Consider the following 16,211-nt stretch of genomic DNA (forward strand, 5'->3'; position numbering starts at 1 on the left):
CTCACACACATCTGCAAAGACCTCAGCTTTGGGAAGCACACTTCCTTCATTTCCGTGGTTTGCACTTGAATTTTCACCACGCTCCTCCTCATCATTCACTGGACAACTCCCATTTCAAAACCGAGCAGGCAAACAAAAACTGAGGCACATCAAGAAGCAATTTGTCTGGCTGGTAGAGAAACACAAACAACCACCCCAAAGGCAGGCAGGGGAGCACAGGAAAACACCAAGTACAGCTGTGCAAGTCTCACGTCGCCTCTGCTCCCTCCTCCTCCTCCTCCTCCTCCTGCTCAGCCCTGCTGAAAGACAGCAGCTGTAATCCCTTCCAGGTGGTGACAGGAGTGATCTTCCCAGCCCCTATGAACGTGACAGGCCTGGAGCTGGCTGGGAACACGTGTTCCTGTGGTGTCAGAGGCAGAGGGGAAATGCAAGACCCAACAGGAGCCTGAGTCACAGCAGCCAAAGGGAAATGCAGGGGGTGGAAGCCGTGCAAGAGGGAGGGATGTGGCTGTGAGGGACCCTTTCCAGATGGCTGCTCCCTTCATGGATGCTCTGGGCAATCCTGGGTGACACTAGTGGAGGAAGGAGACACCTCCTTCAGCAGCATCTGTCCCTGGATCCCTGCTGGCTGCTCCCCAGCCCCTCTGAGTGGGGATTTTGGTGAGCAGAGCTCACTCTGCCCCATGGCTGGCATGCGTTGAGTCACTGCCCAGACGTGGTGACAAACACAGATGTGAGTGGGACAGGTCTGCTGGGCAGGAACTTTGGTGATTTCAGTTTTCATGGTTTGATAACTGCATTTTTTGTGTTCCTTTTAGTTTCTTTCTCCTTGCCTGTGCTGCAGGTGAGGAACTGGCTGATTCAACATGAGCTGGGCGTGGCATTGACTGTGTAAGCAGCTTTAAAGTGATCAAAGTCAGCAGCTGTAGGAGAAATCCTGGGAAATGTTTGCCCTTTCCCTAACCTGCTAAGTTCCAGCAGTGGCTTTTAGCAATAGCACAGAAAGGCAGTCATAAAATCCCAGAATGACTTGGGTTGGTAGGAACATTAAGGATAATCCAGTTCCATCCCTGCCATGTGCAGGGACACCTCCCACTATCCCAGGTTGCTCCAAACTCTGTCCAGCCTGGCCTTGGACACTTCCAGGGATCCAGGGGCAGCCACAGCTGCTCTGGGCACCCTGTGCCAGGGCCTCACCACCTTCACAGGAAGAATTTTTTCCTAACATCCAATCTAAACTCTTTCAGTTTGAAGCCATTTGCCTTGTGATCTTGGAGCAAAAAAAACCCCCACTTTTACAACTTCCATGGGATGACTGACTTGAGCAGTTGCCTGACAGCCTGAAAGTCATCAACATAAGATGCTTTAGAGTAGCTACAGTGAGATCAGCTCCTCCCATGTGAGACATTTTTGAGGGGGCTGCCCAGGGAGGTTTTGGGTCTCCACACCTGGAGGTGTCCAAGGAATGACTGGACGTGGCACTCAGTGCTCTGGGCTGGTGACAAGGTGGGGGTCAGTCACAGCTTGGATTGTACTTGAGGTCTTTTACAACCTAATAATACTGTGATTTTCATAGAGGAAGGTGTCTAGGCTCCCTGTGCACTCTGCAGGTAGAAATGTAGTGTAGTCCCCCCTCCTAAGGGAGCTGCCTGCAGCAGATGAATCACAGTCTTTGCCCCTCTCTCCCTGCAGGTTATAATGGATCTGGAGGGTGGCTCAGGGGGAGACATTCCACTAGGAATGTTTAGAGTCCACTCAACATGAACCACTTCCAGTCCATGCCCCATGTCAAGATCAGAGCTGTTTCTACCAGGCTCAGCCCTTTTTGGAATCCTGCATGAATGGATGTGTCACAAAGCTGATTATGAAACCAAAAGGGTTCTGTACATGATGTAGAACCTGGGCACAGTTCAGTGATGGGTTTGGCAGTGCTGGGTTAACAGTTGCACTTGATGGTCCCTATGTGTAAAAATTGAAAGAGGGGAGATTTAGGTTGGATATTGGGAAGAAATCCTTCCCTGTGAGAGTGGGGAAACCCTGGCACAGGGTGCCCAGAGAAGCTGTGGCTGCCCCTGGATCCCTGGAAGTGTCCCAGGTTGGACAGAGCTTGGAGCAACCTAGAGAGTGGAAAGTGTCCATGGCATGGGGTTGGAACCAGATGATGTTGTAAGTCCTTCCACCCCAAACCATTCTGTGATTCCATGAGGCTCACAGACAATGTTGTCCTTCTTTTGAGGTAGCTTATTTTAACCTCTCCATCTTGAGGATGGTGCTGTTGTGCCTGGATGATCTCCCTGGAGGCACTGTCAGCCTTTGTGGGAACAGCTCAGCTGAGATCCAGCTCTCCACTGGCTTCTCCCAAACTCCCCTATTCCTCAGACACCCCAAATGAGGTGTTCACCCCTGGAAGTGAACCCAGTTCTTCATTTGAGTGAAATGAATCTTGTCTCTGGCTGCAAGTCTAAGAAATGGATTCTAGAAATGAAAGCCACAGGAATTATTTAATTTGGAATGCTGATTATTCAAACATGTCTGCATACATCTTCACAAACCCAACATAACACTACACACATACTTTTTCTCCATACAATTTAAGGCATTTTGTTTTCAACCTCTCTGTTTTATTCTCCCTGCAAATTTTTGATAAAATGAACTGTGTCCCAAAGAGCTTTACACAAGTATGCAGCTGAGGTATGGTCAAACTTCTCCTGGCATTAGTTGGGCATTTATTCAGAAATGTTTATATTACCCCAGAGGAAGAAAAAAAAAAAAAAGTTACAATCTGGTAAAAAACAGTTGCTAAATGAAGTTTGCAGTTCTATTGTGGTTTGTAAAGTCCAAGCTCTCCAATAAATGCTTCAGCCTCTTCCAGCTGTTTGCTGCAGCACAAATGTCCAGAGCTTTTCCATGCTAAAGAGAAAATTAATTTAAATTTTGTCTGCAAGGGTGGGGCACTGAGCTATTGCAAATCCCTTTAGCTCCAGAACAGAGCCTCGTGCAAAATTGTCTGAGGGATCCCAGCTGGTTGTAAAGTGCTTTAATACCATCATTGGCATAGTAAAGGACATCACAAGGGATTGGATCTACCCCTAATTTGGTCAATATTGCATTCAACCACTTCTCAGAGACCTGACAGGGTGAATGAAGTAATCTTTTTTATCTACCACTACAGGAGGACAAAGAGATGGGGCTGGAAGAGATTCTACTGGAAAGACCTTTCTCCATGTTGAGGCTTCCAGTGAAATGAGGAATGAGCTCAGCTAGAGGAGAAAAAAAAAAAGGAAAATGGGGAAAATCATTGATATCTCAGACTCTTTTTTCTGGGTATAGAGGAGGTGGGGTAGGTGAGGGCAAGATGAATATATAGGTATAGGGAAGGTAGGGTAGGGAAGATGAAGGTACATCTCTGTGGGCTCTGACCAGACTTTGGCAATGAATCCCGATTTTGTCGTGTTTCTGTGGATCTCTCCAGGAAAACAGCGTGCAACAGGTAAAAGGCATCCCAAAATCACCCAGAGATGATGCCCAGCAGAGCCACAGATCACTCCAGCAGCAAACAGCATGGCCTGAAGGGTGGGAGCTAGAAGGTATCCCAAACAAAACAGCCTTCCCTTTCCCCAAACCACTTATCTATTGAGACCACAGGATATTAATGAGCTACTAGCCCTCCAGAAATGAGGGCAGGTAATTGCAACATTACTCACAGGATTCAAGATATTGAGTTTAACACGTTTAACTCAGAAGAAAAGCCGATTACGAGGGCTCAACTCACTGGAGATACTGAAACATGTGATGAAAATATACTTTTAAAAAAAGAAAAGAAGGAAGAAAGAAAGGAAAAAAGTCAGTTTTTAGTCAGCAGTTCTAGAAGTCCAGGTCATCCTGGTTGATCTCATTGGAATTTCCTTTCTTTTTAGGAGCCTGAACGTCCTCAGTGTTTTCAGCCTCCTTTGGATCTGCACCTTCAGCAGCTGGCTGCTCCTCATCTCCCACAGGGTCAGAACCCGAGGATTCTTTGTCCTCCTCTTCTTCCTCACTGTCAGGATACATCTGGGAGGGTTTGGAGCTCTCATCACTTCGAACCTCTCCATTGGGGTGGTCACTGGTGGGGTTATCATCACCTTTGCATTCCTCTTCAGCCACTGCTTCCTCTTCATCTGCTGCTTCCTCATTAACTGCTCCTTCCTCTTCAGCTACTCCTTGCTCTTCAACTGCTTCTTCCTCTTCAACTGCTCCTTCCTCTTCAACTGCTTCTTCCTCTTCAACTGCTTCTTCCTTTTCATCTGCTTCTTCCTCTTTGTCTGCTGCTTCCTCTTCAACTGCTTCTTCTTCTTTATCTGCTTCTTCCTCTTCACCTGCTGCTTCCTCTTCAACTGTTGCTTCCTCTTCAACTGCTGCTTCCTCCTCAGCTACTGCTTCCTCTTCAACTGCTGCTTCCTCTTCAACTATTCCTTCCTCTTTGACTCCTCCTTCCTCTTCATCTGCTATTTCCTCTTCGACTACTCCTTCATCTTCATCTGCTCTTTCCTCTTCATCATCAGACCCCTTCTGGGATTGCTGTGAGAAGTTTCCAACAGAAGAGTAACAAGAAAAGGCTGTGGACTTTTTCAGAGACTCTAACCTTCTGCTGATTTTCTTGCCTCTGGTCTTTGAGGCTTTCTCAGAAACTTGGTTGTTGCCTTGGTCTTCGTGTTTTTCATGTGCCTTGTCAGGGTCCTCACCATTCTCATCAGGTTTCTCACCTCCTTCACTGTTTTTCTCCTCAGCCTCATCTCCTGACTCTGGTTTTGCATCTTTTTCTGCCTCAGCTTCATCTTGCTCAGTTTCTTCATTTCCTTCCTCAGCATCTCCTTCAGGATTGTTCTCAGTTCCAGAGCCCTCAGCATCTCCTCTGCATTCTGATGTCTCTGCCTCATCATCAGCCAAAACTTCCTCATCCTCTGGCTCCTCTGTTTCTACAGCTTCATTTTCACCTTCATCTTCACCTTTGGACTTTTCTTCATCCTCTTGCTCTTCATTTTTAACTTCTTGTTCTTCCTCTTCCCCTTTTTGCTCCTCCTCCTCCTCTTCCTCCTTTGTCTCTTCCTCTTCTTCTTTTGCTTCTTCTTCCTCCTCCTCTTTTGGGTTTTCTTCCTCTTGCACTTCCTGCTCCTCTTTTGTTTGACCCTCATCTTCCTTTGCTTCCTCATCTTCCTTTGCTCCTTCTTCCTCTTCCTCCTTCCCTTCCTCCTCTTTTGTTTCTTCTTCCTCTTTTTGCTCTTCCTCCTCTTCTGCTTCTTCCCCTTTCACATCTTCCTCTTCTTTTGCTTCTTCCTCTTCTTCCTTCCCTTCCTCCTCCTCTTTGGCTTCTTCCTCCTCTTGCTCCTTCTCTTCTTCTTCCTCCTCCTCTTTGGCTTCATCCTCTTCCTCCTCCTCTTCTGCTTCTTCCTCTTCCTCCTTTTCTTGTGCTTCCTCCTCCTCTTCAGCTTCTTCATCTTCCTCTTTCTCTTCTGCTTCCTCCTCGTCTTTGACTTCTTCCTCCTCCTCCTCCTCCCTCCCTTCCTCTTCCTCCTCTTTAGCTTCTTCCTCTTCTTCTTTAACTTCCCCCTCCTCCTCTTCAGCTTCTTCATCTTCCCCCTTCCCTTCTGCTTCATCCTCATCTTTGACTTCCTCCTCCTCCTCCTTCCCTTCCTCTTCCTCCTCTTTAGCTTCTTCCTCTTCTTCTTTGGCTTCTTCCTCTTCCTCTTTTGCTTCTTCATCCTCCTTGGCTTCTTCCCCTTCCTCCTCTTTAGTGTCTTCCTCCTCCTTTGCTTCTCCTTCCTCCTCCTCTTTGGCTTCTTCCTCTTCTTCCTTCCCTTCCTCCTCCTCCTCCTCTTTTGCTTCTTCCTCCTCCTCTTCAGCTTCTTCCTCTCCCTCCTTTACTTCTTCCTCCTCTTTTGTTTCTTCCTCCTTCCCTTCCTCCTCCTCCTCCTCTTTTGCTTCCTCCTCCTCCTCGTTTGCTTCCTCCTCTTCCTCTTTAGCTTCTTCCTCTTCCTCTTGTGCTTGCTCCTCTTTGGCTTCTTCCTCCTCCTCCTCCTTTGCTTCCTCCTCCTCCTCTTTTGCTTCTTCCTCTTCTTCCTTCGCTTCCTCCTCCTCCTCTTTTGCTTCTTCCTCCTCTTTTGCTTCTTCCTCCTCCTCTTCTGCTTCTTCCTCTTCCTCCTTCACTTCCTCCTCCTCCTCTTTTGCTTCCTCCTCCTCTTTTGCTTCTTCCTCCTCCTCTTTTGCTTCCTCCTCTTCCTCTTTAACTTCTTCCTCTTCCTCTTGTGCTTCCTCCTCTTTGGCTTCTTCCTCCTCCTCCTCCTCCTTTGTTTCTTCCTCCCCCTTCACTTCTTCATCTTCTGCTTCCTTCTCTTCCTCCTCATTTAGTTCCTCTTCCTCTTTAGCTTCCTCTGCTTCTTCCTCTTTTACTTCCTCATCCTCTTCTTTAGTTTCATCCTCCTTCTCCTCTTTTGTTTCCTCCTCCTCTTCAGCCTTAGCCATTTCTTCTTCCTCTTTCTCTTCCTCCTCCTCCTTTGATTCCTCTTCTTCTCCTTCTTTTGTTTCTTCTCCTTCTTCTTCTGCTTCTTCAGTTTTGGCCTCATCTTCCATCTCAGTGTTTTGATTCTCTGCTTCTTCAGGTTCTTCTCCATCTCCCGTTAACGTTGTGCCATCATCTTCATTTAATTCTGGCTCTTTTCCTTCATCATCCTCTGCTTCTGTTTCACCTGTCTCAGGTTGCCCCTCATCCTTCTCCTCATTTTCTGCCCCTTCCTCCACAGAACCATTGGGAAGCATTTTGGTGTCCTGGGCTGCTTCTGCAACAATGGCTTCCTCATTGTCATCTTTTTTCAGCCTCAGGATTTTCTGCAAATCAAAGTCTTTCATAACTGGGGCATTGGTGGCCACCACAGGGGCTCTGGCAGGCCTGGAAGCCAGTTTTTTCCTTACACAGGTGTCACATGGACAATATTCCTCCTCACTGGTAATGCTGTCTTCCAAAGCTGCACTGAGGTTAAAGTCATCTACATCGAATGATAGATCTGTTGTCTCCTCCACCTTCATCTGGGCACCATTCTTGTCCCCAAAGAGGGATTTTTTATGCATAGTTTGCAGGCGCCATCTCCTCTGCTCAGTTTGGAATTTGGACTCGCGTGTGCGCGGCTCCTCTGGAGGTCTCGGCATCCTCCTTCCAGCCCTGCTTTTGATCTTCCTCAACTCCTTCTCTATGCTCTTCTGTATCCTTTTACTCACTTCCTCCTTCAGCTCCAGTATCATTGCATCCATCTGCTGGTTGTCCTGCAGGTTCCACCTGACTTTAAACTCGTTCATGGCATTCACATAGTGAGCCATGAACTCCTTCTCGATTTTCTTGAGTAGTCTCAAGACCCAGGTTGGGTCTGGATCCACAGAGTGTTGCTGGACAAGGGATGTGCCCACCCTGGTGGATGCATCGACTTTGGACTCAGGGTCATCTGGAGACTCTTCTTGGGGCTGCTCTTGCAACTCCCCTTTCAGCTCTGTCCCAACATCAGCATCACTGACATGGGCATCACTAGTGGTCTCTGGATGATCAGCTTCTTCAGGGTTTTCTTGTGCAACTTCATCATTCACAGCTTCAGCTTCTTCCTGTTCTCCCATTTCAGCTAATTTAATTTCTTCTTCATTTTCATTTTCTCCCCCTTCCTCCTGACCCTGCTCACAAATACTGCCCTGAGCCTCTTTATTCTCTTCTTCCTCTTGGATTACAGACTCCTCTCTAGCAGACTCTGCTTTTTCCTCACCTTTTGCCTCTGAGCAGGCTGTGGAAGGGCGGGATGGCTGCTCTTCCTCTCTACTTTGCTCCTCAACCTCAGTCACTTCTGTGCCAGTCTCTGTGTTGTCCATTTGCTCAGCTGATTTGCATTCCGTAGTTTTCTGTGCCACCAATGTGGCACCAGCTGTGCACTCTTCTCCTGAGCCACCAGAACCACTACAAACATCAACCCCAGAAGAGGACATGGGAGTGAAGGCATGATCCATGGATTTTGGGACTTTAGACTCAGACACTGGCTTTGCCAGCTCGCTCACCTCTTGGCCTGAACTTGGGCCGCTCCCTTCAGCAGTGCACCCAAACCACAGGGCTTGAAAAATATTTAGCAGCTCCGTGTACCTTGACTTATTCAAATGTTTTGGCTTTTCTGATGGATCCTCTGACTCTTCATCAAGGAGTTGGAGGCTGGCAAGACAAGTAATCAAAATGTTGGCGGAGTTACTCAGTTTTCTCCCCATTGTGGGGGACACTTCAGGCAAACTGTTTGATCGGTCAAATTTGGTCTCGTGCTTTGAACTGAGCAAGGCCTTCATGATCTGGACAGACGTCTGGACAGAGCTTGGCAGGTCTCTCTTGTTATTTTGGCTGGATGTAACTGACTGGTTGCATTCTGCCTGCTCAGCTTCGGCAGCTTCAGGTGCAATCTCAGAGATTTCTTCCTGGTTCACACATTCTTCAGCCTCTTCAATAATAGGCGTTTCTTCTGCTTTCTCTTCTTCCACTTCATCCTTTGCTTCATCCTTTTCAGCTTCCTCCACCTCCTCATTATTTTCCTCAACTTTTTCCTCCTCTGGGGCTTCCTCGACATTTGTACAATGTGATACCTCAGTGGTTGACTCTGCATGTTCCTCTTCTCCATCATCCTCCATTTCATATTTCATAAGCAATGTTTCTGAAGGGATTTTCCTCAGCCATTCCTGCACAACTTCTTCTGGAGATGTATTTGGTAGAGCTGATGGCATTAAATCACCTCCTTCCTCCTGAACGCCTGTGTCTTCTACCTCTTCCTCTGTTTTTTTGTTGCAGGACTCATCAGTCTCTTTATTATTCTGACCACTTTTTTTGGTTGCAGCAGATTTAGAGCCATAGGAAGTCGCTTTGGAGGAATCCAGAATTTCTTTCTGCTCTTTTCCTGCGGTCAGCACGGACTCGGTGCCGATGCTGCTGATGGAGGAATTCTTCAACATGGTGGAACGGATATTTTTTCTCTTTGGCTTCCCTTTTGGTGGTGCAGGGCACTGCAGACTGCACACTGACATAGTCTCTGACACCGATGCTCGGCTGGAGTTTGACACCTTCACACGAAGATTGTTTGAGTTTGTCCGCCTTGATTTTGAAGATACAGACAAATTTGATTGTGAGCACCTATCATCGGTTTCCTGGGACATCTGTGTCAACAAGCATTTATCTTTTATTTCTGACTTTGAAGAGACTCTTGAGGAGCTACTTGTAGGTTTTCCATTCCTAATCCCATCCTCAGTTGGATGGTCAACTTTTGAACATACACTCTCACTCACGCTTCCCTGTTTTGAAGAAGACGGTTCTGAACTTATCTTGGCATGAACCTCTCCAGATTTTCCATTAGGACTTGAAACACTTGAGCAGAGGGATGATGGCTTGCTGCTTTCTTCTTTATGGCTTCTCTTTTTTGAGCTTTTTGAGTATTCACTGCAGCCATTGGCAGTACTTTTTGAGCTATTCCCCTCTGCAGGACCTGCAATTGCCTCTGCTTCACTGGTAGATGAGAAGTTTGAGTGAAGAGATCCTGACTTATGAGACATTGCATCTCCAACAGATTTTTTCTTGGTTTCACATGAACTTTTGGAGTAAATTGATGCCCTGCTGCCTGATGTCCCATTATCTGCACGTAGGGAATTCTTCTTTTTATTCTGAGTGGATCCAAGTGAAGACACAGACATTTCAGACCGTGCGTCCAAATGAACATGGCTACGTTTGCTCTTTTTGGTCCCTCTGGAAGAGCAAGAGACACTGCATGGAATGTTCTCATCACTGCCACTTTCCTTGCTGTTCCTGTCACTAGCCTTGGAACGGTGGGTGCTTTGCATAGAGCATCGTTCCCCTTCACTGCTGTCAGCCCGGATTGATTGGCTTGGCTTTGTTTTTTCTGACACTGAGCTGACTTCATTGACTTCACTTCCTTCCTGCTCTGCTTCCACCTCTTCAGCCCCTTTCTTGGGGCAGGACTCACTGGAGAAAGAGGACACCACTGGGTTGTCATCAGAGAGGTTACCCTGCTCAGTCTTATCCTTTGGTGTGGTGCAGTTACTGGACTTGCTGTGCACGCTGTTGGCAGGGGTGGAGCACTGGCTGTTGTCTCCCTGATTTGCCTTCTGAAGGCTTGAGGAGGACATGCTCCTGCCCACACTGCTGGTTTCCTCACACACGTTCTTCTTGCTCTGCCTGGACTGCAGGGATGACCTGGACATGACACTCCCAACTCTGCTGCTTTCAACCTCTTCTGGGTCATCCTTCAAGCACTTCACAGAGGAAGCTTCGAAACAATTTGCATCCTCGTTTTGTGAAATGATTTTGGTGATCTCCTGATCTTCAGGGCTGTCTTGAGTATCCAGGTTGTTTTCACAGCTTGAATGTGACATCAAGCCCAAGGATGAAGGCCTCTGGCTGTTTCCTGTGCTTGTCCGAGTGTGTTCCTGCTGCTCTTCTCCATTGGAAGCACCGGTAGATAAATCACTTCGGCACATACACTTTTTAACGGATCGATACGCCACCCTGTTTTTTATAGTCTCTGAGTAGGATGAGGACTCTCGCACAATGTGCTCAGAGAATTCCTCACTGGATGTGGTGTGGATGCTATCCATAGATGTCAGTATTTTGTGGACTACTCTCCTCCGTGAAGATGTGCTGGAACACGATGATCGTGTGTGCCAGGTGCTTTGCACACTGGGCTCTTCCCTCTGGGATGTGTGCATGGGGTTCTTCCAAATGTCATAGTCCTGGTGTTTCTTTCCACAGCTGTGACAGTGGGCCTCATCACATTCTGATTCCTCAAGCTTGGACATGTAGGAATCGATATCACAGGGATACAAGGAATCATCTGCCTCAGAGCTGGCTTCTGGGTTCATTTTCTGTAGGGGATCTACCTCACTGTCCTCCACTCCTGACTCTTCACAAGGCAGCTGGTTCATCAGGTTGGACTTTTTGATCTGGGTGGACCACTGCAAAGTCTCATCGTTGAGCAAACGGAAGCGAACCTTCATCTCCACGGACAGGCTCCCATCCTTGTTCACATGGACCCGCTTCTCAATGTCATCATTGACCAAGGACTGGACCAGGTCCCCAGCTTTTGGGTGTGAGCAGCTGTTGGAGAAGGGTGCCCCATTGTCTGGAGAGGCTGCGAGGCCATTGGGGTATGACTTTTCTGATGACAAGGAAAACCTCATCGACCTGTTGCTGGATGCTGACCGTGGATGGATAACGCTTTTTTTGGCTTTCAGTCCAAAGTTCACTGGAGTGAAGAAAACAAAGGTGGAGAAAGATGTTAATTCACATAAAGATGACAGAAAAGATGTAAGTCAAACCCTCAAACTAGTGAATTCCAATGTCATTCCATTAAAGCCAAGCCTATGCCAATTTACATAATTTGAAAATTTGTCTTTGACTAAGTGATGTCCAGTATTCATAGAACAGTTAAGGTTGGAAGGGACCTCCAACAATATCCAAGGGGATAATTGAGTCCAACTTCCTTGTTAATTGTAAACTTTTGAATTAACAGTCAATTCAATAATTAATAAAATCTTCTACACCTTAACTTTAAAAAATAAATTGAAACACAAACACTGTTTTAAGTGCATGTCAAGAAGTAAAATTAAGAAAAATAAAAAATATATATGCATATAGAACAATTGAATCTCTGAGTTTGGGCACTTTATCACATAGTAAATATTCTATTTAACTGTGCAATTTTTCATTCTTCTTATTTAACCAGGGAAAAATACATGGAGAAGTGACCCTCTTCCTTAGCTGGTCACACATTTATTGTCCATCATCCACTTCTCCACTGAAATTCCAGGAAATGTGTGGCCATGTAGACCAGAGCAACACTCAGTTCCTGCAAGGATGTGCCATTAAGAATAATTATAATTCTTATTAAAACTTAACAAATAGGAGTTCTATATCTATGGCAATAATGATAAGGGAGTTTAGGAATTGCAATTGGAAGAACAACGTTATGGCCCATGCAGTGATCTGCATGGGTTTTTTTAGGTCACATAATTTCAAGCAGAATACATTTCTGGCAGGCTGTCTTGCAAGACATTCACCTGTCTTGTTCTGAATATTTGTTTGTCCAAAATTTCCTTGTCCATATATCTGGACAATCCTGTGCCTCCGTGGGCATATGGATATGCAGCTGATTAGAGAGCATTTTAGGAAGGAAATGCTGAACAGGAACACATCAAAATCACATGAAATAGCTCTTCTCTAACCATACTAATGACTGAATTGATGGGTTTGCTCAGTCTCTTGATGGGCAAAACTCCAGTTTATTCTTGTGTTTCCCTCCAATTTTTTATGGCTTGGACAGCGAGAGTAGGATGCCTCTGACCTTGAGTTTCTACAACTTGTTGGCAACACACAAATGAATCTTTCCAAGCTCCTTGTATTGACAATGGAGAGAAACAGATGCACCTCTGAGGCACACTTAATTTCATCTCACAATAAATCCTTAATACAGATGAGATTAATTGTCCTTTGGAATTGAGAAGTTTCTTTTCAGGCTACTGAGGGTGGCTGGTTATTTATTTGTGACCTCACATAACTCAGGATGGGTTGCCAAAGAAATATAATCCTGAATAATCCATAATATACTCCTTCTTGAACATAATCTTTCCATAAAAACACACTTTGTTCCCAAAAGGCCAGCTGTAACCTGCAGGAGAAACTGAGTCTCCTGCTGGCAAAACCAGGGCATCCTCTGGTCCTGGTGCAGGAAAATGCAGGAGGGAAGGCATGATAGGACAGACAACGAGGGGATAGAGGATTTGTGGGAAATCTCAGGGATTTGGGTGGACAGACACAGGAAAGGAGGGAGTTCTGGAAGGAAAAGGAGACCCAGAGATATGAAAGAGGAAGGGAAGTCAGCCAGACATGGGGAGCACGTAAAAGAAAACCTAAGGGGTGTAGGGAGGAAATCCTAGAAGGAAACCAGAGCAAAAGAAGGGGAGGATGGAAAGGCCTGGGAGGCAGGGAGAGGGAAGTGCCTTTTGCACATGAAATCTGCACTTTGGAGCAGCACAATAGGGGGCTGCAATCCTGGTGCTGTGGGACGCAGGCCCGGCTTGGACCGCGCGACGCGGCTGCGAGGTTTTCTTACTCTCATTGTTCTCGTTGACATTGTTGCCATTGTTGGAACGGGGAGGCAGGTTGGGCAGCTTCTCCAGAGAGTGTTTCCTCAGATTCTCCGTGGATATGGGCTTGAAGGGCTCCCTGCCCACACACACCAGCACGTTGGGGCAGTGGAGCAGCGCCTGCATGCTGTCGATCTGCAAAGGGAACAGCGAACGCAGCGCCGTGAGCCCAGACAGAAAAATTTGGTTCTTCCACGTTGGGAAGGACAAGGATTTGACAGAAAGGTGTCATAGATATGTGTGTATAACAGAGAGGTTTTTGAATGTAGAATCTGAAGAAAGAATAAAAATGATAGCAAGTTTTGATCCGGAAGAAGTTTGCTGAGCCAGTTTTACTGGATAACTAAAAAGGCAAAGAGTAAGGGGGTTTTATGACTTAAAGTAAAGGATAAATCTACTTTAAACAAAAGATGTTTTTACCAAGCAAAAAGATTTTTACAGGTAAACAAAAATGCCATATTGGAATTAAAAAAAAAAAAACAAACTACATTTTTTACTCAAAAAACCCCCTGAAAAACAACTTCTAGCTTAAACTATAACATTAACTTTTTGTCATTGGAAAACAGTGACATGAATATGATGATGTTAGTAGTTATGACAGGCTATATGTAATTAGTTGTCATGCTTTAAGATGCTTTGCAATGGAATGTATATAATGCATTATAATCAAAACTAGAGTTGGCTTCAAACAAAGCTACAGCTGTGGCTGAAAAGGCTGTGGGCTAAACTCTTGTTGCTCACAACCCATAAATTGTTGCATCATCTAGATACAATAAACAGAATTTTAAAGAGAAACCTGAAGTCCCTTGTTTCAGCTCTGACACTTCCAGGCCTGGAATCAACTGACAATGACAACTTAAATAACAGAATATTTGGGTAATAGTCTCAGGCATGCAGTGCTGTTTTGAGGTTTTCCTGTGCAGGGCCAGGACTTGGGCTTGATGGTCTTTAAAGGATATTCTGTGATTCAATAGAAATAAATGTGATTCTGGAGAACTTTGGGGTCTACCAGACCAGTTGGGGAATTCCTCCATTGAAAGAGAAGCTCTGCTGTGTTTTCACCAGATTTCCTAAGATAGGGAAGAGCTGGGAGAGGTTGCCTAAAGGATAATATATCTAATTTATTATGTATTATAAAAGATTTCCCATATTCTGGAAAAAATTTGGTCATATTCCATGTAGTAGTGAGGAAGAGGGTGGAGCTGGAGGTGTTTCAGATTGTCTCACAGAAAATTATAACCTTTAAATTATTCTAATTCCTCTATGGGACAGCTTTTATTACCTGAAAAATGCTGCATTTCATTTTGTCCCTTAGCAGATCCTTTTCTTGCTCAGGAAGAGGGATAAGAATTGTGACTTCTCCAAATATTCCCTCAAATACTTCTTCAGTTATAACCCCAAGTATTGCTTCAGTGCTGGACAATGAGGGACACTGTCCTCTGGGTGGGAAATGCCTGTGAAGGAATCTTTGTTCCCCCATGAGAACTCAGGTTTGCACCCTTCATCCTCTCATGAGCTGTTCCTGGATCCCACACCAAGCCCTCCATGAGTCATTTCTCATGGAACTGTACAATCCTAGAACAGTTTGAGTTGGAAGGGACTTTTTAAATGCCATCCAATCCAACCCCCTACAATGAGCAGGGACATCTTCAGCTGAATCAGGTTTCTCAGATCCCCATCCAGCTTTTACCCAAATCCATTTGTCTCTCTCAAAGAGCAGGAATCAGATCCTGAACCCATCTTCCATCTTGTTTCTCCAAAACTTCTCATTTTAAAGGCTGAAGTTGAGCTCTCAGGTGAAATACTTGCTGTCTTCCAAAAGAAGAAGTCTGTCTTGCTGTCTGAGAGGACTTTAGAGAGCCAATTTCTGGCAGCTCTGTGCATCTCCACAAAGTGGGGTGTCCCTTCCTCCTCAGCCTGCTACACCAGAACATCTCTAGAGCTTGGGGAAGACCCCAACAAGGAGACCACACCAAGCCAGCACTGATTTCAGGCTCAGCAAGATGCACTCTGACCTCACCCTGTCACTTGGTCATCACCCCCTTGAACCAAGATAAGGAATCTCAGAGGAGCAGTGGTGACATTCTGCATTTGTCACAAGTGCCTGAAATAACAGCACGTGAAAGAAAGGCCTCTGTTTCTAAATATTGTTACAGCCAAGGAATGAAGAACAATCAGAGCCCAAGTTTCATTCATTTCAGTTCATTAAATGCTCCTGGAATTTTCCAAGATGTCTCACCAGGACTGTGGGAGGCACTAAGGGATTGGTGCTGGGTCTGGTGCAAATAAGAGGATAAATGTGTGGGGGATGAAAGAGCAAGACAGAGATAAGTGGAAGAACATTCTAGATCCAGTTAATCACTTCTGAAAACATTTCTTACAATTAAACATATGGCATCAGCTTTTTAGTGGGAATACAGTAAAAATCCCTTTGTCTTCCCATTATTTTTTATTTTCTGTTTGTGTTAAAACAACACTTGGGTTTTAGGCTCATCCAGTTTGCTATGAAACACAAAATAAGAGAGCTTTTCTCACTGAAGCTTTCATTCAATTCTGCAATGCAGCAAAACTGCAAATTCATGTATTGGGTACCATGAAACAGAAATCACAAATCTCAGTTTGCCTCTGTTCACTCCACTTTTGGTTCATCTATTCCTAAAGAAAACATCTTTATATATAGTCCTATTGAAAACATCCTTATAGCTCACTTTAAAAGTTTATAGAAAGCATAGGATTTTTTAAATCAGATATTTTGAGTATGTTTTTGCCATTTGTATATTTGATTTCCTTCTTTACCTTTCTGTTCTTTTTTTTTTCTTGTTCTTTTTTCTTTTTCTTTTTATTGCTTTGGTGAGATCTTTTCCCCTGATCTTATACAAGTAGAAAAAAAAAGTGAGGATAAAAAAGAAGGAAGAGAAAAGGAAAAAGAGGGAGAGGAAAAAAAAAGAAAAATAGACACAAACTTTGTTCTGTCCCTAAAGTAAAAGAATCTGTCTTTCAAGCCCCACTAAGTTTAG

General features: G+C 45.2%; 1 protein-coding gene across 1 annotated transcript in view; it reads right to left on the reverse strand.

Moving 5' to 3' along the window:
• Positions 1–3,431: 3,431 nt before the first annotated feature.
• RP1L1 (RP1 like 1) overlaps positions 3,432–16,211 on the reverse strand; it is a 45,463-nt gene continuing 32,683 nt past the window's right edge. Inside the window, exons 4-6 of the mRNA XM_079298250.1 lie at positions 13,161–13,329; positions 6,139–11,294; positions 3,432–5,526 (exon numbers count right to left, since the gene is read on the reverse strand). Coding sequence (XP_079154376.1) covers positions 3,865–5,526; positions 6,139–11,294; positions 13,161–13,329 — 6,987 coding nt within the window. The 3' untranslated portion in view covers positions 3,432–3,864. The remainder of the gene's footprint in view (positions 5,527–6,138; positions 11,295–13,160; positions 13,330–16,211) is intronic.

This window comes from Erithacus rubecula (genome assembly GCF_903797595.1).
Source record: "Erithacus rubecula genome assembly, chromosome: 2".
In the NCBI taxonomy this organism is placed as follows: domain Eukaryota; kingdom Metazoa; phylum Chordata; class Aves; order Passeriformes; family Muscicapidae; genus Erithacus; species Erithacus rubecula.